The sequence below is a fragment of the Heliangelus exortis genome, chromosome 8, assembly GCF_036169615.1.
Source record: "Heliangelus exortis chromosome 8, bHelExo1.hap1, whole genome shotgun sequence".
In the NCBI taxonomy this organism is placed as follows: Eukaryota; Metazoa; Chordata; class Aves; order Apodiformes; family Trochilidae; genus Heliangelus; species Heliangelus exortis.
The window spans coordinates 1,459,027-1,482,953 of NC_092429.1; the positions used below are offsets into that span (position 1 = coordinate 1,459,027).

The window sequence follows — 23,927 nt, forward strand, 5'->3', positions numbered from 1 at the left end:
GGGCTTGTCTGGGCCTGTGCAGCACAGGGACTCAGAAGAATAGAAGTGACTGTGGCCATGACTATCAAACCAGAATCATGTTCATCTTCTACACCAACATACAAAGACAAACCCAAACCCCACACAAATAACCCAGAAGCAGCTCTACGAGGCCAGAGTTTGACCAGGAAAGGGGTACAGAGAAGCAGCTGATAGTAAAATGATGTGCAATAATCCTCTGCCTGCATTTGCCCTTGCAGGTGGTTATCAAAGTCACACACATACCTTGCAGGTTGACTCTGGAGACAGGTGGCTGACTCGTTGCTGGAGATCTCCTAAGAGGGATAGAGAATACTCCATAAATAGGTATTATTTTACCACTTCAAACCCTGTTGACAGTTCAAACTGCCACCTCCCACAGTTAAAAAAATCCTTTCCTTGATACCCACAAAGAAACCCGAAAGACTTTAAAATGTTTAGGCAGTCAATGAGCAATATCAATGCATCTCTTAAGAAAAGCCAAACACATCACCTCCTCTGGCTAAGCACGCACACGTGCTGAAAAGAAGGGACACCAGGAAAGAAGTGCCACCATCCCTCCCTGCCTTTGCCACTTTCTGCTCAAAATACACCTGAGAGACAGCAAGGGGAGATCTCTGGCTGGAGGGCTCAGTGGGTCCCTCAGAATCAAGGCCTTTTCCTGGAAAGCTTTTCCCTACAAGGTCTGGTCTGGACTGGAAGTAACATCAACTGCAAGGCAGTGCCACAGGTAAGGTGAGAAATGTCTGGCTTCAAACCCAAGAGCTAACAGTGTGAATTGCACTTAGAAACAGGGCAGAAGAGGATGCAGTCACCAAGGTAAGCTCTGAAACAGCTGGAGGACAATTTTTTTTTTTGACCCAGAACAACAACTTCATCAGAAAAGCCTGGATTTCATAAGGGCCAAAAGCTATTTGAAAGATTCGCTCGAGTCAAGCAAACAGGGTCTGACTGGAAAAAGGGTGCAGTATTTTTTCAAATGTCAAAATATTTTATTGTGAGATTTGCCAAATAAAACCATTGTTTTTTTCATGTCAAAAGCATAATTTACTTTGGAAAAAATAAAAAGAGGCTTCTTTTTTTCAAGAAATTAAGAAGTCTTGACACCGAAATCAAGATCCTTCATTCTGGACCGAATGCGGCATTTCAGGCTTACCAAAAAATGAAACTTTGGGCTTCTGCTTCCCCCTTAAGAAGTTTCTGATACATTAAGTGAAGCCAGATTTCCCCACACTCTCTCTCCCAGCCAACCTTCTAACCCCAATTTTTTGAGTCAGCCACTAAACTGAAACTTCCATTATTTGCCAGCTTTCCTTTGAAGTTAAAATCAAAGCAAGAGAAGAGGCTCCATTCTGCTGCAATTGTAGCCTCAGAGGGTTCTTCAGAACTGCTCCAGGAAGGCCTTGGTAACCAGGTAAGGTCTGAGGAACCAACCCTTGGTCCCTGCCTCCCCATTTCAAAGGCTCAGCTTCTCCAGAGGGAGCTGCAGGACCCAGATTCTTCGAAGGGTTCAGCACAGGGCGCGCACGTTGGGTGCCGACTTCTCTCAAACAATCTGCCCCGACCTGCCTCTGCTGAGCCTTTGAAAAGCCAAATCTTGAAATCTCTCAAAAACAGAAACTCCCCAACAGGGACACCACGCCGCAGCTGCAGCGCTTCCAGTATCTGGGGAGAGGTGCTCCAGGTATCTCCAAACCCTGAGTTGCACAGACATGCCTGGGGGTGGGTGGGGAGGGATGAACTAGCACTCAGTAGGGTATTCCCTGCTGCGGCGCCGCTCCCGGCATCCCTGAGTTCTGTCCTGGCCGTGCCCATCCTGGTTTCTGTGGCAGGGAACCCAGGGATCTGGGTTTCGACAGCACTGTCCCTTCTTAGACACCACCACACTCAGCCCCACACAGCTCCTGCTTCCAGCTCCTTCCCTCTCACCAGCTGGGATGAAGAGGAGGAGTAGGAGCCGGATGCTCTCTGACCGTGTCCTGGACCGTGTCTGCCAAAGTCAGGCACTCCAAAACCATTAATCACACTCTCCTCTTTTCCAATCAGGAAACTGCCTTAAACCCCCTGACGTTAAAGTTAAAAAAAATATGACTTCTGGTTTTTTTTGTTGTTGTTGGGTTTTTTTCCCTCCAGCCCTTAACATTCATATTTTCCAGCATCTCTGTAAATATGTGGGACAGCATCCTCTTTTTTTTTTTTTTTTCCCCTCAGGGCAGGAGGGGTGGAGGAGGAGGAGAAGGAAAAAAAGAGGGGAGAGGAGGAGCTAAAGAAAAGCTGAGATTCTCATGATCCCTAGAGCAGAAGTTTAAGTAAAATACCACATATCATGAGACATATGATAAAGTCATGAGCTGGCAGCATGGCTAAAACCCAGCAGAGCTGTTTGGAAACTGTGTGGGGAGCTCCGTAGTGCCTGGAAGCACATTCTGCCACGGACTTGGATGTTTGGTATATAATGGTTTAAACATTTAATGACTTTTAGTTTAGCTGGCCACATGACTTTATACCTCAATCAAATCTGGGAACGTTTTCAAAAGGACACTGCAAGATGCCTCTGTGTCCTACAGGTTACGCCCTCACTTCCTTCCGGCCCCATCCAATTTCAGACTCTTCATTAGGAACCACTGAAATGTTTGAGTTGTTGAATAAAACAGAAAAGTTAAAAAAAAAAAAAAAGACATCTATTTCAGCCATCTGTTTTTCTCCTCACCTCCATCTTGGAATGCAAGAAGATGGATTTGCAAATCAACAGGAATCAACGGGAGGGAAAACCTCGCGCCCAGATAAAACGTTTTACGGCTTTATGGAAAATACAAGATTTCATGGGAAGGCAGAAAGCAGAGCCCACGGTGAGCACCCGGGTGATGCCACTGGCACGTACAGCAGTCAGGCAAGCTGTGGTGTCCCACCACTGCTGTGTGCTGTGGCACCTCATCCTCCACTGCTGGGAGAGAGCAGTGCCTGCCAGTCCCAGGGTGGGATGGGTGGATGCCTGTCCAACGCCGCCAGGAATGAATGATGCTGGTTTCAGGCAAAACAGCTCTCTTGGGGCAAAACAGCCCAGAAAATGATGATGACTGCCTCGTTGTAAATAGCAAAGGGGAAACGGTAGTTCCGGGCGAAGGCGTAAAAAAGGAGTTTGTTTGGTTTCTCCTGCTCAGCAGGTATAAAACCCAACATCCTCCTCTCCAGTTCAGCGTATCGCCCGCCTCCTTCAGTGCAATTCCAGTGTCAAACGAAGCGATGCAGGAACCTGGTGACACAGGCCAGTTCTCTGGGCAGCCACTCAGAGCAAAGCCCTGCCAGGGAAACCCTCACCCTCCCCACAGCCTCCTGCTTGGGGTTTCCCTCCTTGACACCTTCCCTTTGCCTCTCTTGTGAAACAACGGTGGAAACGCAGGGCAGCACCACAGCTTGACAGAACACCAGGGATGCCCATGGGCCAAGCTGGGCACCTAAGGTATGCACGGGACAGCCAGGATCAGACAATCATAGTATGGTTTGGGTTGGAAGGGACCTTAAAGAGTTCCAAACTGCATGGGCAGAGACACCTCCCTCCAGCTCCAAACCCCATCCAAACTGACCTTCAACACTGCCAGGGATGGAGCAGCCACAGCTTCTGGGGACAACCTGGGCCTCTCACAGCAATGAATTTCTCCCTCAGATCTCCTCTCCATTCCATTGTAGCTGGAAACCCTTCCCGCTTGTCCCATCCCTCCATGTCCTCGTCCAAAGTCCCTCCTCAGCTTTCCTGGAACCCCTTCAGGCACTGGAAGGTGCTCTAAGGTCTCCCCATTGCCACCTTCTCTTCTCCAGCCTGAACACCCCCAACTCTCCCTCAGCCTGGCTCCGCAGCAGAGCTGCTCCAGCCCTCAAGATCATCTTTGTGGCCTCCTCTCGACTTGTCCTGAAGACTCCAGACCTGGAGAGAGGCCGAGAGCCTTATTTTTTTTTTTTTCGGGCTGAAAGCAGAGGGAGAGGAGCGATGAAGGAGGACAGGGGCGGGCGGTGGCCCCGGGGGTGCTGAGCGGAGCTCCCTGAGGGGAAGAGACGACAGCAGCACCCGGCGCTACAGCGCCCCCTGGCGGCCCGCCAAAAGCCGCGGAGTTCGCCTCAGGCAGCGCCTCCGAGAGCCCCGGGACCGCGGCCGCGGTTCCCCGTCCTCCGCCTTCCCTTCCTCGGCCTCCCCGCTGTCCCTTGCCGGTAAAGTAAACGCAACCCGATGTGCTTACTTGTTGGAGGTGCCGTGCAAATTGGTGAGGAGCGTGAAGTTGTTCCTCACGCTTCGCAGGCTTGCCAGCACCTGTGAGGGAGGCAAAAAGCCCGGAACGTTATCCACCTCCTCTCAAAACTTTCCAGTGTTTGTTTGTTTTTTTTAATGTCGGTTTGCTTTTAAACTCACCTGGGCGAAAGGTGTGACAATCAGGTCGTCCCCATGCCTGAGGAGAAAAAAAAAAAAAAAAAAAAAAGTGTAAATTTACCTCAGAGAATGAGCAGTTTCACAGAGGGGAGGTCCCGTCCTTCCCCCCCACACACACCACCATCATAAAAACATTAACCCGTGCAGCGTTTATTTAACACCACGCCAAAATTTTGTTCCAAATGGAAAGTTTTTGGAGGGGATTATCCAAAACAAGCTGGCTGGAGAGACTGCTGGGAATGGTAACACCGGGCCATAAAACCCAGGAAATTCAGAAGTTAAGGCAGAACGCTCGCACGGCGGTGGAAAGAAAAACACAACGGTCTAGGGAAAGGTCAGCTTTGAATTTCCTGGCTTTTGTTGATCTCTGTCACAGTCTTGAATGTTATTCAGACTCTGGGTTTTTTTGTCTGGCTGCTTTCATCATGGAAGGTTTGAGCAGAAGCTCTGAGAAAAATACATTGTCACTCTCAATCTTTTTGAGGTATTATATATAGCATATGTGAAAAAGAAAAAACAAACCAATTTGATTTACCTAACAAGTCATGGCAGGCTGCAGGATGCCACTTGCACCTCCAGAGAGGCATCCATCAGCACATTTATTAAATGTTAACTAAAAGAGAGGAGGATGTTCTCTTTCAGGACAATTCTCCTCATGGGTCTTGCTAATATTTAGATTTCGATTCCATGAAAAAACCTTGCAAAAACTGCATTCATAGCAGTTCTTATGAGCTCTTTTTTTTTTTTTTTTAAATAGCTCAATGGTCACTTTAAAATCTTAAACTGTGCCTTTTTAAATAAAAGGCTGCAAATCCAGGGCAGTCGTTTAAGCTCCACACTCTGTGTTGTATTGATCCTCTCAAACTCAACCATCTGTCTGGGCTTGCTGCTGTATTTTCCAACCAGTTCTAGTGAACAACCCATGAAAGAAAACAGGATGGAGAAAAGGAATACTGTAAATATAAGTATGGTCATATTTCTACTCTCCAGGCTCACAGAGTGCTACAATGATGATGATGATGATGATGTTGAGCAGGTCCCGAGCATTCGTGGTGAGAGTATAAAGGAATAAAAAAAACAAGTGCAGAAAAACACGAGGAAAGAAAGGTCTTCTGCTAAATGATGAAGAAATGAAATAAAGGAATATTTCAAGGATGGGACAGGGAGAGGGAAGCCATGTCTTGGCAGACCATAAAAGTGACCATCTCAGTCACGAGTACCACCCAGGAGCACCTCCTCAGAGAGCTCCGAGGATGGGATGCGGTGTAAAACACGGATGTGAGCAGGATTTATGCTTACTGTTCACTCGGGAGAGAAGAGTTCCTGGACATGGTTTTTGGTGACAAGTCATAGTCGCTGTCGGATCGGTAGAGGAAGGACTCCCTGCGCTGGCTGTGGCCCGGGAACGTCGTGTGCAAGACGAGTCCTGAGGAGGAGCTGGCCTGCGGGTCCAGCGGGCTGCGACCTGGGGAGGGGCCATTTTCCACATCAAAGCTGTGAACAAAACACAAACTGCGTGTCAAGGGGTGTCTGCCAAATAGAGGTTTTGTCCAGTGCTGCGCTGCTCACGCCGCGGGACTTGCTCAGCACAGGAGATGCAGGGCTACGTTTACCAGAGCCTCTTGCTGGTGTATTTGCATGGTGCTCATGCAGGACTCACTGCATTACGATAAAACATCTGCCTCCAAGGCTTCTTCCCTGCCTACATCTGCTCACTCTGGATTTCTCCAGGCTCAGCACAGCTCCTGTTGCTCCCAGCAGGAACACGCAGCCGCCCAATGCCATCCCCAAGCTCAGCAGCTCTCCCCACGCCGCCTCCATGGCCTCAGGGTTTGCACAAGGCAGGGGGGGAGCTCAATTTGCCAAACCTCACTCCAAGCCTTACAAGCACAACAGGGAGTAAAGAAGTCAGGACATGCCACCATCCTCCAGCCAAGCCCTGACTCCATCTGCTCTGGAAGCAAACTCTGGAAATCCTGCAAGACTGGTGAGGACTTGGAAGCTGTGTGAGCTGGATGCCCAAGTCTCTTTTCAGCCATAGTTCACATCTTAGACATTCAAGATACTAGTTCAGTGACTTTCAAACAGTTGGGCTGCAAAATGGAGGACTGCTAAAAAATGTTTTTAAAAAGCCCCAAACCTTCTGTCTCCGTTTCCATTATACATCCACTTTCTTACAGTTTCATAACTTGACTGCTGCAACTTGTGGCTGAAGTCACCCTGGACACTTCAGTGACAGCCCTCACAAACCCCCAAAAGAAGCAGGTTGGCCTCCCTTCCCTGGGCATTTGGAGCTGATGTAAATACCATATGTGTGACTACATTCCAGCTAAGCCAAGTGAAGTAGGGGCACTTTTACTATGAATTAAATCCCCATTTCTCCCACAGCTCTGCAAAGTGCTTCTCACTGCAAAAATAATAATAAATGAGAAGGGGAAACAAACACCAAACACTTCAGAAGGTCTCAGAGAAAACCATCCACCACATACAGTTCCTCAAGAAGTAAAATATGCACAGGAACATGCAGTTCATTACTGTAATTAAAGATGCATAAGCAGCAGTGCCAAGATCTTCAGATTCTTTGGAAATCCAAAGGCAGGGCAGCAGTACAAGTGCCATGAGTACAGGATGCACTGAAGGAGATTCCTATATCTACCATGCCTCACTGCAGCACTCACCTACCCAGCTGTGTAAGTACATCTTGAAACTGCTCACGCCTCAATTAGTATTTTTTTTCTGTTACTCTTTATTTTCTTTTACGGTGACGGCTTGAGCACACCTTCATTTGTAGTCACAAAGTTACCAACAAAAGAAACTCAGCTCTGTAAGCAGAGCATCTGCAAAACACAGTTTGCTGATCATTAATCCATACCACTCCAGAAATATAACTCAAAACATTTTTTAACTCAGTTTAACTCAAAACACTGATTACTCAAAACACTTTCTTGCAAAACCTTCAAAATGTAGTTTGCTGACATGAATGGAAATGAGCTGAGCCTGAGGAGCTGCCTGAGACTGTACCTGCTGCTTGCTGGGAGACATCAGCAATCAGTTTGGGAGAGAAAATGAAAGAAGGTTTAAAGGATGTGTGAGACGCAGAGGGAGGGAGGCAGGGGCCAGGCTGATGTGGGATCTTTTGCAAAGGACTCAGTTCAGTAAGAGGGGAACTCTCCTCTGACTTTCTGGTTTTGCATGGCTCACTGTACCATGGCTTCTAAGCCTTGAGGTAGGTGGAAGATACTCTAATCCCCTTCTCTTTCCCTCTTTTAGCAGGAAAAAAAAAGCTCTCTGCTAGCCTAGGCCTATTCTGAGTCTCTCCTACAGAAATTCCCATGTAAATTCCAAGGATTTTCAATACTTTTGGAGGGTGTGAACACTGCCTGCAGCTGGTGGCACGAGCAGGAGCCATGGTGCTCCGTGACCAGGCTCAAGGTGAAAGTTAAACCTTGGCAAAGGCAGAGGTCCCCAGGAAACATTTTTTTGCCTGAACCATGCAAGTTGTTCCAGATTTCTCCAGCTCCTGTGGCTCACACAGGGATGAGCTGGAGTTGTTCAGGCATCTGACACCCAGCTCGGAGTCGTGGCTGCTTCCAGCCCCCCAGCTCCTGGCTGCAGGCTGCCCCTGCTGCTGGTGCCAGTGCCTGGGGTGCTGCAGCACTGTGGATCACCCAGTTAATCCAACTGGAAAAGTGGTTTTTATTTATTTCTTCCCACAAGTTGAGCTTGCAGCCATGCCGGCCCCCTCATCTGGCTCCCCTTCCTTGGGCTTGATCCAGCACTCAGCCAACCGTGTGCTCAGCCAGTAACTTCACAGAAAATTCCCCTCAAAAAAAAACCCCAAACAAGTTAAGTTAACCAGGAATTTGCAGTTAGGTTCATCCAGAGTGTCCTACTTGGTGCTCATGAACAGGCACTCCTGGTGATAAGGCTGGGTGGGTAAGGTCTCTACTGGCATGACCAAAACCCAGGTCTACGTCTCTGCTGTCATGGTTTTTTTACTAGTTACAAGAAGTTAAACATGGGAAACCCTGTGTGGCCCCTGGATGACACAACATGAGGAGAGTGTGGCCTGAGATATGTAGAGCAAGAGCTGAGCCTTGTGTTTTTCAAATCCCTGCTGCACATGAAATTCACCAGTTGCTCTTGGTTTGTAAAACGGCCCATCTGGAATCATGTCCTGATGCAAGAAACCATCTCCCAGACAAACATTTGCTAAAGTTGGCAAGAACTGCAATTTGATTGCAAAGTTACCCTCGCAGAGCAGCTCTTTCCACTAAATTTTTTTCACTGGAAGTTAACTGATGAATTATGCTGGAAAATCTTTAAAATCAGCGTGGCATCACGTTCAGAACACTCCACAGACTGTAAGGGTCCTCTCCAAGGTTTGCAGCACCCCACAGTCTATGTGTAAGTGGAAAACAAAGCTGCATTTGTCTACTTAAAAATAAGGACTTTCAACACCTCCAGGGATGGTGCCTCCACCACCTCCCTGGGCAGCCTGTTCCAACGTTTAACCACTCTTTCTGAGAAGAAAGTTTTTCCTAATATCCAACCTCCTAATATCCACCTCCAACAGGTGGAGTTTGGCCCCATTCCTCTTGTCACTGGTCTCCAAAAAACATGTCTTGCTCTCCAGCCTTGGGAGCTCCAGCACACCAAGCTGACACCATTCCCTCTCTGCCTCCAAACATGTTTTATCAGCTTTAGCCAGCCAACATTTCCAAGTGTGGTGACAGTTTTGTGCATCTGGAGGCCACCAAGGGCTTCCATGGGCAAAACCTTGACTGAGAGATGAAGCCATCTCTCCTGAGGTCATTCTGTTTCTGCTGTTGGATTCACAGCTGTGCAGTTCATGAGCACTGGGGAGCATCTTCCCAGGGGCTCCTTCATCAGCTGATGAAGAGGGGAATCTGGGGGACAGAGGAAGGCACAAACCCAGGTGCCAGCCAAAGGGGACAGCAGACTCACCAAGCAAACCCCAACCTGGGGAATGAACAGCCCAGGCAGAGGGTGCACAGGTCTCCACTACTGAGCTGTGTAGGAAGGTGGCCTGTCCCCTGGCTGTCCCCTGCAGCCAGACCACAGCCAGAATCCATACCCAGGCTCTCAGAGGGATGAGAGGAAAGGTGGTGGGGGTGGCAGGGAGGTCAGTGCAAGCGACGGGGCAGCCTCAGCTCCGTCTGCTTTGTCCCTTGGCGTTTTGTAAAACCAGGATCTTAATAAAGTGAAGAGCAAAGAAGGAGACAGCAGGTGGCAGGAGTTAGCTGCAGCTGGCACAGGCAGCTGAGGGGACGCTTGCTTTGGACCTGCGGGAAGATACAATTTCAAACCAGTAAGGAGAAGACAAAATAGGCCACGGCAAGGTAGGAAAAATCCCACCCGAGTGTAAAACACAAGGTTGCATGCCTCACGCTGCAAAAAGAACACTAATAAGAGCAAACCCCAACTGTTCAAACTCCGCAGTTTTACAGCAATCACCACAATTTCTCTACACCAAAAGCCCCTGCAGCCCCTCACCACCAGGAGAAAACCCAGCCAAGCTCTGCAGGCTGATGGACCCTGCTGAGGGACTCACCATCGATGGAGCACCCCTGCCCACCAAACAAGTCCTAAATCAATCCTAAATCAGCCCTGCTCCTCCCCACAGCACAGCAGCACCCTCACATGAAACCACAGCAGCTGCCAAGGTGTCCCGAGAGAAAGTCTTGCTTCCAACTTATCCACACTTCAGCTTCCCAGCTCCTGGATCTATCTCTGCATGGGGGTCTGGGCACAAAACTTTATGGTGGAGTCACAGTAAGGAAGAGGCAGCATCAGGAATGTGTTTTCCCTGGATTAGCACTGCCTGCTGGCAGCCTTGGAACAGGGTAAGAGTTGGCATAAAAGCTGGGGAAAAAAAAGGATTGTGTCACAATTTTGATGTAATTCAGAGTCATTTGAATAGTCACTGCACATCAAAGGGCTACCAGGAGAGCTCTGCAGCTCCACAGCTTGTACTAAAAACCCAGACACCCTTCAGACTATCAAACCAGGCAGGCTTCTGTGGGTTTTGTCTCTGATCTGAATTCACACTTTTCCCGAGGATGCCAGCACTGACTCCACAAGAGGGCTTCCCAGCTGCTCTGCTTTCCCAAGCCCATTCCTGAGCACACTCCTCCTGGTCTCCTAACTACAGTGCCACCTTCACTGTGGCATCAGAGATGTTTCCAAAATACAGAGTTCCAGCAATCTGGGCAGACTCATTATCAAGATCATTAGAGCCCTTCTCACCAAGACCTTCAGCTGGCTCTTGCACATCATTAGCAGTGAAAAATGCTGTTTCTTACATCTTCAGACCTGCACAGGCACCACTGCTTCTCACTTCCATCTCCTCTGGTGCACCTGTTTCCCATTATCTCAACAGCTTGCTGCTTTTTCTAAGCTCTCTCTTACGTGCACAGTTCTGGAAACCACCAGCAGGTAATGAAAGAGGAAAGGATGCACTGCAGGAGCTGAGCACACACCCCCCCAGCCCGTGCAGACCTCCTGGGCTCCACCAGGCCTCAGCATCCTAAGCATTCACACTTTTTTTCCTCCTTCTGGCCTCTTCCCACCAAGGGGAACACCATCCTGCTCTCCAGGGCCTCTGGAAAGCATTCAAACCCCTCTGCTGGCATTGCCCCTTTTGTGGCTTCAAACACCTTTTCATCTCCAGATCCCTAAAGATTTGTGCCTCCTGAAATTTGGCCACCAACCCCCCAGCACTCCCTCCCCAGCACTGTGTGTCTCAGCTGCCTGGCACAGAAAACCCAGCAGTGCTTACTTAACTGTAACATAAACTGTCATCTGCTGCTAAACATGCCATTAAGCCTCCCTGTGCAGCACAAAGCAAAAATCTATGTTTATTTGGCTAGGTTATCTCTAAATATAAAGCCCACTCTTCCTCACAGCTCTCTTGTTCATCGGGTAGGATGGAGGCAGAGCAACCAGAACCCCCCACCAGGGCCTGCAGCCACTCTGCCATCCCACAGGATGGGGCCAAGGAATCAGCTTGCCTCATCCTTACAGGCTGCTCTGAATCCCAGAGATTTACCTGAATCCCAGGTAAAAACACCCCCCACACAGCCAGAGCCCTCACACCTCCCCAGCCCAACACACCAGTGAGCTCATGGTCTGCACAAGAGCAAACACCAGCTGGGCACCAGCACCGATGGGTTCTGAAGGATGACCCAAAGTGCTCATTGAGCCCTCCTGACTACAAAGAAGCCACTGTGGTACCTTCTCATCCAGTGTCTGCACCAACAGCTGCCTGAACCTCAGAGCCTTGCACATCAGGTCCTTGAGCTGCTCCTTCTTGCTGGCATTCACTCACCAGCACTGGTGAAAGCCACCATGTGTGCCTCAGGCTGCAGCCTCACCCTCTGCCCAAACATCCCCAGGAGGTGGTTGGAGAAGTATAGAAAGGAGGTAAAAAGGAGTTTAGATTTTCTTCTAGCACGGAGGGTTCCCAGAAATCTAATCCTTTTCATGTTTACTGCAGATAAGTAGCTTGACGTTATCCCCTAACAAGCTAACATCATGTGGTTGTTTAAGTCCCCTGGAGAAGAAATCCTGAATTCTACAAACCAATTGTTATTTTTCCAAATGCACATCCCTGGCTGCATTCTCATCTTGCTACGGTTCATTGCCACCAAACTCTGGAAAACACAAGGTGTAGCCAAACACCACACACCCTCCCTATTTTTACTTTCAGAACTGGTAATTGCAGCTGGGTGTGAGCATGGTCGCTCTGAGCCCGGGCAGCAAAGCCATTTCCTGAGGGCTTTTTTCTTTTTCCTCCTGAAAATATTCCACCTAGCAGCCAAGGGAGTAGCTGCTTCTTTCTCCCACTGCTGCTGCCCAGACCAAGGTAGTAAGGAGGTAGTAAAGAGGTAGTAAGGAGGTATTACCCCTCACACACTTCTGCTTGCTTTCCCTGCTGGTACAGGTGGCAGGGGACAGCAGGGTGCTCCTCAGCAGACACTTGCAGGATTTTGGCTCTGCAAAGGACACTGTTCTGCAGCACAGATGTTTACATTTAAGCTCCAGGACAATATTTATCCCGGGCTGGCCCGGCTGCTTTGCTCTGCTCAGTGTCACTTTTACAGCCAGGTTTCAGCACTGTAACATTTTACAGACTCTCCCACTACGCAAGACATGACCTCCCTGGAGGGGGCTGCCCGTGGTGGCCTGATGAGCCTTCTGGTGGGGTTCCAGGACACCTTGCAGCACAGACAAGCCCCATCCCATCCCCAGAACCAGATTGGAGAGGGGGTAATTCCACCCAGCAAGTGGGTAAACAGGGTCCAGCCTCCCCTTGTCCCTACCAGGGTATTACTGGTAACAAGAGGGAAATTACAGCCATATATTGCATCTTTTATAAGGTCCCTCTTATAACTATTAAGTGTAAACCACACTTAACACTCCTCCCAAAGCATCCAGTGCACTAATGGCAAACACAAACCAGCAGCACAAGCCCCAAAGGGCCCCTACAGCCAGTGATCTCTGCTTCCAGTAGAGAGGAAAATGTTCCTGTATCTGTATGGAACCGGAGCATCAGGTGGCTGCCAGCCAGAGTCATGGCTTATTTCATCCTGACCTTAAAAAGAAGATGGCCTGGCAAGGTTCCAGGAGGCACTTCTGCCTTTTCAAACAGCTCAGGGCAGGCTGCTTTGCTCTGCCCCAACTCTGCCGGCTCTGCAAAGCCACCAGCTACAAATCAAATCAGTTCTGATCCACTGTCAAACAGACTGGAGACAGGAATCAAGAGACAACAATTTGTAACAAGTTACAGAGACCACAGATGTTTTTTCCACGTTACCTGGTTAATCTGAACTGGGAGGACAGGCAGCCTTTAAGGCAGAAGATTTTACAGATTCTCTGTACCAAGGTATTAAACTACACTCACAGCCCAGCTCCAACACCCAACAGTGGGGACGTGGGGAAAGCTGCTGCACTGAGAAATGCACCCAGCCTTTACCCTTGATTCATAAAGCAGTTATTTGAGCTGGGGTTTGGATTTATTTCCATAACTGGTATCTGTTTTTCCAGCCAGCAAAAAGACAATGAAATATCCTAAGATGGTACTCAGATGATTAAACCCTCTGGAGTCTTAGCTCTTCCCAAAATAATTCATCTTGCTTCACATCCTTCAGATGTGCCTGTACTCTTCATCCTTTGTATCGACAGGAAAAGACCCCACACATCACAAACAGCAAAGTGTCCCTGATGTGATTTCAAGGGCAATCTTTTTTATAGCCCTGGCTGATCATTTCAGGCCCAGCAGAAGCTGAACACAGAAGTGGCCTCATCCAAATCACCAACATCTGCCAGCTGGTACTGCTTGAGGACAAAAATATGAAGGATGGAAAAATCTAGCCCCGTGGCAGAAAGACACATGTCTACCCTGCCTGAAGAGCTCTGGCACTGGTACCAAACGGTACCACCCCCTGCCAGGGCACTGCAGTGACCCAGGACACCCATGCCCTGGGGTTAAGACAACTGAGCTGGAGCTGCCTCCCCAGCCAGCACCAGGGTGCTGCTGTCACCACTGCAGCTCAGCCAAGGCAGACAAATGCCTCACAGGTATGGATACAAACTGCAGCTCCCTGCTCAGGTCAGTCCCAGATGCAGCCATCACTGACTTTCTCCTTTGCTTTATTGCCACTAAAATTTCTGGGTCTTGATGGTAAAGTCAGGGGGGGCTCAGCTCACTCACCCTGAGATGAAACACCCACCCAGAGACAATGCTCCCACATGTGCAGCAGGGGCAGAGGACAGACAGGGAGAGGAGATCTTCAAGGTAAAGGACAATGCTGGTGCAAGAACAAGTGGGTATAAACTGGACACAGATAAATCAAGGCTGGAAATCAGAGGAAAAAAAAAAATTTTTTTTTTTTTTTTTTTTTTTTTTGCCTTGAGAGCAGCCAGATCACTGAACAGCTTTCCTGTAGGAGTGATGGGGGTAAACACCAACTTGATGTTATTACTGGTGGGATTAACAGCATAATTGACTACAACATTGCAGGATGCAGCCTGGTGGTGTAGGAGGCTTGGCCCACCAGTGGCATTCAGGCTCTGCCCCCGAGGGACACGGGGGGAACCCTCACCCAGCTGGAGGGAGAAGCACACTTATTTAGGGGATGTTTGAAAACACAAGAGGGAAAGGAGGGTGGACTTTAAAGCACAGATTTCTATTTTCTGCTACTAAATCACACGCTCTGAAACTGGCTTTAACAATTCTGGACAGCAAACTGGATTTAGCAGAGGAAAAAACTTCTACAACGTGGAGAGAAGACAGAAACAGGGAGCAGCAAGAGCAAAACCTGCTAGAGGAGTGACTATGGGCTCAAAAAGCCAGGCAGGGCAAAAGTTTTGCAGTGTGTTTCATGCAGTTTGTGCCAAATGGTGAGCTCATATTGTCAAAACAAGGCCCCAGATTTTCCAGGTGTGGCAGAGCTCAGGATGTCAGTCCTTGTGGGCCTGCCAGCTTTGACAGCAAAACACTCCAGGAAGGAGGCAAACATTGTTACCCATTACTTCCCATCTCCGTTACCTGGGCTTGGCTTTTCTTTTCCCTTTTAACCTTTTTAGCATCCTTACAGCCTGCAGCTCCATCCCAACCAAGTCTTCCAGACCCTGCTGCATGCCTGCACAAGCCAGCCCCACTGCAGGTGTCCAGCTGGACACAGTTCTCATCCCAGCTCTCCCCAAGAAGGTGCAGGGATCTCAGCTCCCTTCCTGGCTCCCAGCTTGCTGCTTCCTCTACAGGCAGTTTCACAACCATCTTGTGACTCCTCTGAGCATGCTTGTGCTTGCAAGAGTCTGTGTTTTCTTACAGCCAAATGAGCTCCTTGCTCAAGTCCTACCCCAGATCCTCATCTTGCTACGAAGCCCTTCAGAAAATCTCCTCCACTGGCTCCTCACCCACGGCACCTCAACCAGCTCCTCCGTGCTGAGTTTCTAAAAACCTCTTGGGAAGGAATTAAATTCTCTGATGTGAAAGCAGATAGTGTCCTGTTGGCACCCAAAATACCATTTTAATAACACTGTTATTATTTTCTCTAGACCTGCAGATCTTCCCAAGACCTGCTTCAGGGCTCATTTTCATCTTCTTTTAATTAGTGATCCCTTAGAAGCTCTGCTTTATGTTGAAAATCACTTGCTGGAAATGACTATCTCGGAGTCACTTACTCCAAATCACAGAGCTGTGCTGCTCAAAAGACAGAGATGTGGGAGCACAGAGCAAAACCCACTGCAGCCCCCAACTAGGAATATATTAAATGCAGCTCTAAGTCATCAAGCCCACGAATAGCAACCAATACAGCCACAAACACCCCAGAAATTGGGAAAAAATACTAGCAGAGAATTGGCTCCATTTAACAATGCAGAAGGTGAAGTTTTCAGTGTGGATAAGCAGGGATGTGTAGGCATGGCACAAAATCATTAGATCTGACTGCACTTCAAGCCCCACGTCAGCACAGCACAAGCTCCATTCTCCAGCTCACAGAATTTGGACATCCCCAGTATTTTGTTGTATGGGTAAAGGTTTGTACTGGGCTAATGAAGAGTGAGAGGGCACAGGCAAACAGAATCCAAAACGGGGCCATTTAAACCAAAGCAAAACAATTGAGAAAATATGTGAAAACCTCCAGTGGTGCAAAACCTGAAGACAGTATGCACAGGCATGTCTTACTCTTCATGGGGAGAAAAGAAAAGTTTGGGTTCCCTGATAAACCCAAGAGAGAAAACACCTGAAACTAGTGAGGAGCTGCTGGATGAAGGGGATCTGCCTGGGTGGCTCTGGGGCAGCAGGCAGGACACCAGGACAGGCAGGACAGGCAGGGCACCAGGACAGGAAGGACAGGCAGGCAGGGCTGCAGCAGTGGGTCTGGCATCATTCTGGGACCCTGAGCAGACCCCCCTGCCCACAGCAGCACCTCTGGCAGGGGCTGAGCCCTGGGGTCCCTGCTTGATAGAGGTTTGCAGCTCAACAATTCCATAAGCTGAAGGATGTGAGGAGGGAACAGGGAGGGTTTAACCCTTCCTCTGCTTGCAGAAAAGCTCCCTGTGCTAGATCACTGCTAACCAGATTATTTCAGGTGGAAAGATGGATTAAAAATCAGCTTGTTCAAGATCACATTAAATCCCAGCAGGAAACTGGAAGGAGATTTAGCACCAGCCCACTCCCTCCCACCCCTGTTTCGGAAACTTTCCTTCTTGTTTTCTCTGCTTTTGCTGAACTCCAGCTGAAACCTCTCTCTCTCTCTCCTTCAAGCTCTGAGCTTTCAGGTTAGGAAACCTTTCTGCAAATGTGTTGATGTCTTTGGAACTGGACAGTGTCCAGGAAACCCATCAGCACCGGGGCGAGCAGGACCGTGCGCTCCCTGTCTGCCAGTCCCTGGAAGTGGCTGGAAAAGATGAAGATCAGGGAGCCAGGGTGGGAGGCAAACAAAGGGTATTCCCTTTATACCACTCAGCCAGAAGAAAATGTGACAGACTGTATTAATAATCTGGCGTCAGCCAGCAGAACATCTGACTGGAGGGGGGGACACAAAATGCCAGGCAGATATCGAGGGCTTGATGGCAAGTCATGTGAAGAGCAAACAAGATAGCTGGGTGGCACGAGGTGCAGCCAGGGAACAAACCCTAATGTCAAGCCCCTTCTGTGCTCGGGGGAGTCAGCCCTACATGGCTGGTGATTTTCGCTTGCTGCTGCCAAGGTGCTGCTTTAATTGGGCAAGGGAGACTGGGCAATGTGTTTGATAACAGAGAGGAGAGGAAAATGGCACAGGCCGGGCTGAGAAGCCACACAGAAGTCACCCTGTTTGAGTGCAGGGATTTATTAGCAGGAGGAACAAACACATGGTGTTCATTGTGGCTTTTGGCTGTACTGTTTTAAGAAATGTTCTTCAGGACTCCAATCTACCAGTGCAGCCTCCTGCTGACCAGCCACACAGAGAAACCAGATTTTGCCCCAATTTAGCCTTCCAGGCCCCAGCAGTCTCAAGTCATCAAACCCAGAATTAACACCCACTCCCAAAGAATTTCTTCGGGTGAGGTAGAAGCAAAAAGCCACAGAGCACTGAGAGAGCCCAAGAACACAACCATGGATGGGCTGCTGGATCTCAGCCCTGCTGGGACTCCCCTGGACCCAGGGGTGCTGCCTGCACTGCTCTGACCTGTGGGGTGAGGGCTGATGGAACCAGGTCAGCTCTGAAACCTACCAGGTGCCTCCTGGACATCAAAATTGTCCCATCTCCAAGCTCCACACAGACCCTCAAGCAGATTTGTGATGTAGAAAATGTGAGGAAGCGTAACTAGGTTGCTCACTGACTTGAATTTAATAGATGACTTCATCAGAGCAGTAACCTCCTTGCAATGCTCCTTCCTAGACTCTTGTAGCAGCTCCACAATCACCCAAAAAGCATCTTCAGTACTTGAACCTCTTCCCAGCATAAGGAGGGTTCAATAGCAGCATTCAAGCCTGGAGTAGCTGGGCTGGCTGCACTCTGTCTCCACAAGAGTAAGAAATTCTTGCTGCAGCCTAAGAAAGAAAAATCACTTAGCACAAATAAGGTCTTTTTTTAAAACCACTGATTAAATAGATATTCACAAGCTGGAGCACAATGGCTTTGATGGAGCCATTGCAACTTCTTGCATAAATCCTCATTCATGCCCAGGAGAGCTTTTCCTTCTCTTCTTTAATAACAGACGAGGAAAACGCAGCCACGTAAAACATATTAAAGTGCATAAAAAGGCAGGATTGGTAAATTTATGGCTAAAAACTCAGAGAAGCAAAGAGATGGAGAGTTTGGGCTGGAACCCTGGGCTGCTGCTGGTGCTGGAGCTCACTTGGGATCAGCTCCACATCACCAGAGCAGAGAGTTGTGAGGAAGAGGATTTAATTGCAGAGTTTATTTACAAAGTGCAGACAAGGAAAGCCAAGTGCTGTGTGAGGGGTTGGTTGATACTTACAAACTCCATCCCTTACTCTATAAATGTTCCTCTCAGCCTGCAGAGCATCTTCCAGCCAAGCATGAAGCAACGTGGCTAATGCATGCTACCAGCACCATTTATACTGCCACATTCTGCTGCACCTGCACACCAGACCTGGTGGAAGGCAATTCTTCTGCTAGAAATTCTGTGATTTTCTCTGTTTCCTCCCAAGAATCATTTTTGTTGGGTTTTCTTGTTTGGTTGGCTGGGGGTTTTTTTGTTTATTTTTCCCCAAATCCACTCCTTAACACATTTAATCTGAAATAAATACATAATACTGCATCAGCTGACCTCTCCAGCTGGGTTTGCTCTACTGGAGCTGAAACTGGTCTGGGAAAGCAGCAGTAAGTGAAGAGTTTAATAAAACAGTTTCTAAAAGACTGTATAGTTTTATTGCAGCTAAAGCAAAAGGGGGTCAGCTTGTTCTTCCAGACTCCACTCCAAACTATTTGCTATCTTTATAGATAAAAAAACCAACCAATTCAGGCTGCCTTTTGTGATCTGAGGCTGAGAGAAACTAGGACACCCAATACATAGCCACTTCAAAACTTCACTCACAGATGTCTGTTCCTTCAGCTAATACTCATTCCCTGGCTTTCCCAAAAAGCCCATTTCTGCACTCTGCATGACAGCATCTCTTGCCCTGCCCCTTCCCTCCAGTAAATCTCTTCTCACAGGTGTTTCTAACCAAAACAGACAGAATGAAGCTGCAACCAGGTGGCCTGGCTCTCCCCAGTTAGGGCACTGGACAACTTGAGCAGCTCAGTGGCTACGAGGGACTCAACAGCCTGGCCCAACACCAGAACTCAAACTAGAAGCCACCACCCTCGTTGGGACAGCACCAAGAAGCACATTGGTCTCCAGAGAACTGCAACTTCAGGAGCAAGCAATGCATAATGAACAAGTTCCTATTCCTGCCTTCCTTCCCTTGGCTGGACCAGAGGTGCCCTGGGATGCTGCACACCAGCAGGCACTGCTCCACCACCAGCTCCCACCAGCAGCATCTCAGCTGGACCACACACCCCCACAGCTTGCAATTATCTTGTGGTCAGCATGCTGGCTCTCCTCAGTTAATGAGTTTCCAGTGTGAAGCTGAAGCTTTTCTTGTTAATAATCCTCACAGACATGACCTTACCACTGCTGAGCTGCACCAAGCTCAGGCAACACTTCCAGTGCCACACCACAACGTGCAGCAGTGGGTCAAAAGATGGAATCAACCCAAAAAGAGCAATGAAAACACTTCAGAAGATCAGAAGTAGGATTTATCCCTGAGAAGCCCCACTGCTACCTTCTTCCAGCCTACGAGCTGTCTTTGCCATGCCACCAGTTTCAGGGCATTCCCCCTGCAGCTCATTCCTCATCCACCTTACAGCTCCTGTTGCAACGGGAGCTTCCATCTTGCCAGGTGGTATCTGGCACCACACAGACTGCTTTAAGACACAAATCCACTGCATTTACTTGACCTGAACCCCAAACCCCTCAGTTGTCTATTTAGAAACACCCAACAGGGCATAAAATGATGTACTTAAACCAGACCCATTTCACCACTGCCTTCAGATTTTTCATTAACCTCTCCCTCCAAGCTGCTTTAAACATCCATTCCTTTGCTGAAGAAGTGATAAAAAATGAAAAGAAATGCCACAACACAGCATATAGTAAAGAATAAAACAAAATGATCTATGGTGAGTGTAAAAATAACAGACACCAGAAGATACCTGACCAATAAAATGTGATGTAGAGCTTTCCAAGAGCCTCGTGAGCTCACCCTTTGTATAACTGGAGAAATCCTTGGGCTGTTGCTGAGTTGTAGTTCTGGGATAGTTCTGAGGAACAGACTACAGCCCCTGCACCAGCAGCAAGGTGGGAGGGGTGACAGGGGGGAAGTGACACCCCTGGTCACCCAGCAAGAGCCACAACCTTTCTTTTCTGAGGTTAATTCTTTTATTTATATCAAAACTGCAAACACCTGGGCAGTATCAGGGAACTGCTGGAGAGGGAGCTGATTTCTCTGATTAGCAGAGGGCTGCATCACAGCTCCCACCTCCCTCCCACCAGGCCAAATTCTGCCCTCATGGACTCAGTGCCCCTTTGGCAGTCCCTCTGGCTCCCCACAGCACTTGTGGCAAGAGACAACAGGTTTAGTTGTTGTTTTTTTAACCTGCAGCCTTCAAATCACTGCAAAGTACACCCAGTAAAAAATACACCAACGCTACAGGGGAACTACTTCATGCTCCCATCTTGTCCCTGGTCAGATGGTGCCAGAATGTCCTGGATCTGCTCCCACGAGGGAGAAAACTGCCAGTAACGTTTGGGCTGGGAAAGTCCCTGACTGCACACCAAGATGTACTTCTTGGATCTGCTGTGGCTCAGCAAAGGGACTCCAGCTGGGGACACACATGAAAGCATCTCCTGTTCCCACAGGTACCAACAAGAACATGGGCTGCTTTGAAGTCTAACACGAGGCTTTTTTTATCTCTTCTCAGCTCCAGGCAAAGACACGAAAAAAATAATCTCAGTGCTGTGGCAACTTTCCAGGGACAAACTTGTCACATCCCTACAGATAAATAAGTGCACCTCAACATTTCAGGTGGGCCAACAGAGCAGTGGGAATGCAACCAACTGCACAGGGATCAAGATCTTTGGATGCTGGCAATATGGAGACAATTTTCCTGGTGCTCAAGAGCCACAAGTGAAGTCACACAGATTCAGGCTCAGAAACACAGCAAGGAATCAAAACCTTACCCAAGCAAATTCTGACCTCTTGGTTCCCTTTCAGCTCAGGAGGGCTCTCTAGACCTCCTGGTGGCACTGGAGGAAGCTCCAGGTGCAGTTCATGATGCTCTCCATCCCTCAGCATCCAGGAGCCTGGAATCCTTCCCTACTGAGGTTCTTAGGGAACGTACCTGGAACTGCTGACAAACATCAAAAGGCACAAAGATAAGGACAGCTCTTCTTTTGAAGCCCTCCTGAGCTTCTGAAGCCACTGGGGTGAGGTGACCCCTGCAGAGATGAGTACAGCAGACCCACAGCTAGCAGAGAATCAAAAAATTACCTGGAGTTTTGATTCTGGATGTATTTTTCATGATCATTTCCTCTGCTGGTGTAAATCATGACACGGGAGGCACTGCTGAATCAGGTCCTTGCAGGGGTTCTGGTGAGCCCTGTCTGTGCAGTCCCCGAAACATCCAATACAGAGGTGTTGGCTGTAGGATGCAGGAGCCATTTGGAAGTGTAATCCAGGATATCCTGCCCCTAGGATATGGATACACCTGGGCACAGCAATGCTTTGATGGACTGAGACCTTAGGGAAGTGAACTTCCAGAACAGATCCGGGGCTCCCCCGTGATTTCTGGAGATGCAGAACATGGAACCAAAGACCTATATTTGGCTCAGCTATTCTATGCATACATCTGAAGAGGAACTGTAGTAACAGGGTGCACGTTGGTGTAAAAAAGCAAAGCAAAGCAACATTTGCATGCTGCTAGGAAGGGGCTCACCAGGCTGGGAACCATGCCCAAGAGCTTCAGCCCAGGTCCCAGGGCTGTGTCTGGAGCCAGCAGCATCCCCAGGCTCTTGGTGCCAGACTCCCACGATACCCAGGTCATGCCAGGGGCCTTTGAGAGGGTTCACCACTCGTTTTCCCTTTTTTTTTTTTTTATTTTTTTCTAGGAAAGAAGCCCTTGCCAACAACGTCTCTCACTTTTGAAGAGCAGGGGTATGGCTTTTTCTTGGAGTAAAATGTACAAACGAGCACTTGGCAGAGGCAGGGTGTTTGTGACAACAAGAAGGAGCTGGGGGAGGACTTGGGTGGCAGCTCTCATTCCCTAAAAGCTCCTGGATCTCCTCACCCCCCTCCAGGGACAGGCAATGAGGACAACTCCTCCAGAAGCTCCAGCCCTTCTCCCACCCAACCACAAGCTACAGATTTTCCCCTCTCCTACCATTTTCCAAGACTGGATGAATCCACCCCAAATATCTGTTTAGAAGCTTACGACCCGGTGTACTGGAAGCAAGAAAGGGAGGTGAGGTTTGTGCACCTCTAGAGCTGTCTCACTGATAAAAGCCAAATCAAATGAACACAAACAAGGGAAGATTTAATCCCTCAGCTCTCCTCACATTAACTCGTTCCGAGGACTTAATTTTAAAACACAGGAGCGTTTCTGAGAATATTTTGTAATTACAAACCAATAAGACAAAAAAAAAAAAAAACCAAAAAACCACCCCACCATCCAGGAGGAATAATTACATAACTTCTAGCTGAACTCACTGCTTCCCAGAGCTCCCAGCCTGGAAGAGCAGTAATAAATAGCTCCTCATATCGTTACTGTTGCTGTGGCTGATGACTCACCACTGTTCCTGGGACCACATCCCAGAACAGTCATGCTACTCTGTGTACTGCATACAGAATGAGCCATGAGGGACTTACTATTAAATGAAACAGATTTGGGGTTTTTTAGGATTCATGTGGTCACGTCATAAAAACAAAAGCTGTTAAATATTTTACTGGAAGGCAGTGAATTTTTACATCCCCAACCTGAAGGGATCTGCTACCCGGCAGACAGAAGCAGCAGCTTCCATGTCCTGGATGCAGGATTTTTTTTTTTTTTTTTTTTGCAGGGAATATCAGAAGTTTTGGGGAACTGTAGGGTAGATCCCCACAGAAGCCACCTGAGGTCCTGTCAGTAGGGCAGGCCAGAGGAAGGACTTTTCCCCCTCCTTGATTTCCCAACCCCATTTCCAAACCTGTTCTGCTCCTTCACCTGCTGGTGTGTAACTACTTTCACAACACCTTTACTAGGAAGAACATTAGGCACATCTAAAAATCTACTTTTTGGCTGCAAAAAACCCCTCTGCTTGTGCATGATAAAACAATCTAGTATGTCTGACCAGTGAAAACTCTTATTCCACCTCAAAGCAACGCCCAGGACTGAGTGTTCATAAAACATTATCATCCCCAGCTCCTCGCTTCTATCTTTTTCCCATGAACCACACCTTCAGCTTTTACCAGCCACTAATTCTTCAGCCTTTCCCCTTAGGATGGCAGCTACTTTTATTTCTATGTTGGTTTCTGAAGAGAAACCCTGTTCTGCCCTCCAAAAAAAGCACACCAAACCACACAACATCTTCTCTTGTCCTTGCAGCAACCCCACACTGCCGAGTCAACTGGAGCACAACGTTTGCTTTTCAATGTCCTCCTGCACCCTGCAGCTGGCCTTTCTCCCTCAGCTTTCCTGCCAGGAGTTGGGTCCCTTTGGTCTCAGAGCCAGGGTGGGAAACATGAAAAACCTCTGAAATGACACATAAGGGGTTTTAATCAAGCGAGCTTCAAAGTTCTCAGAGACCAAGAGGTCACTTGAACGAGTGGGCAGCAGCATGACCCACCTCGTCCAGCCACCTCCTGCAGGTCACCCCCCCAGCCCACCCTGCTGCTGGGTCGTGCTGAATCTGCCTCATTTTCTGCTTCAAACCCTGA

At 48.5% G+C, this 23,927-nt stretch overlaps 1 protein-coding gene across 3 annotated transcripts in view; it reads right to left on the reverse strand.

The window, feature by feature from the left end:
• Window positions 1-23,927, reverse strand: part of PDE4B (phosphodiesterase 4B) — a 188,030-nt gene that overhangs the window by 53,745 nt on the left and 110,358 nt on the right. For all 3 annotated transcript variants that reach the window (XM_071749892.1, XM_071749893.1, XM_071749894.1), the window contains 4 exons: window positions 5,738-5,932; window positions 4,421-4,457; window positions 4,251-4,321; window positions 265-314 (listed from right to left, as the gene is read on the reverse strand). In XM_071749892.1, coding sequence (XP_071605993.1) covers window positions 265-314; window positions 4,251-4,321; window positions 4,421-4,457; window positions 5,738-5,932 — 353 coding nt within the window. The remainder of the gene's footprint in view (window positions 1-264; window positions 315-4,250; window positions 4,322-4,420; window positions 4,458-5,737; window positions 5,933-23,927) is intronic.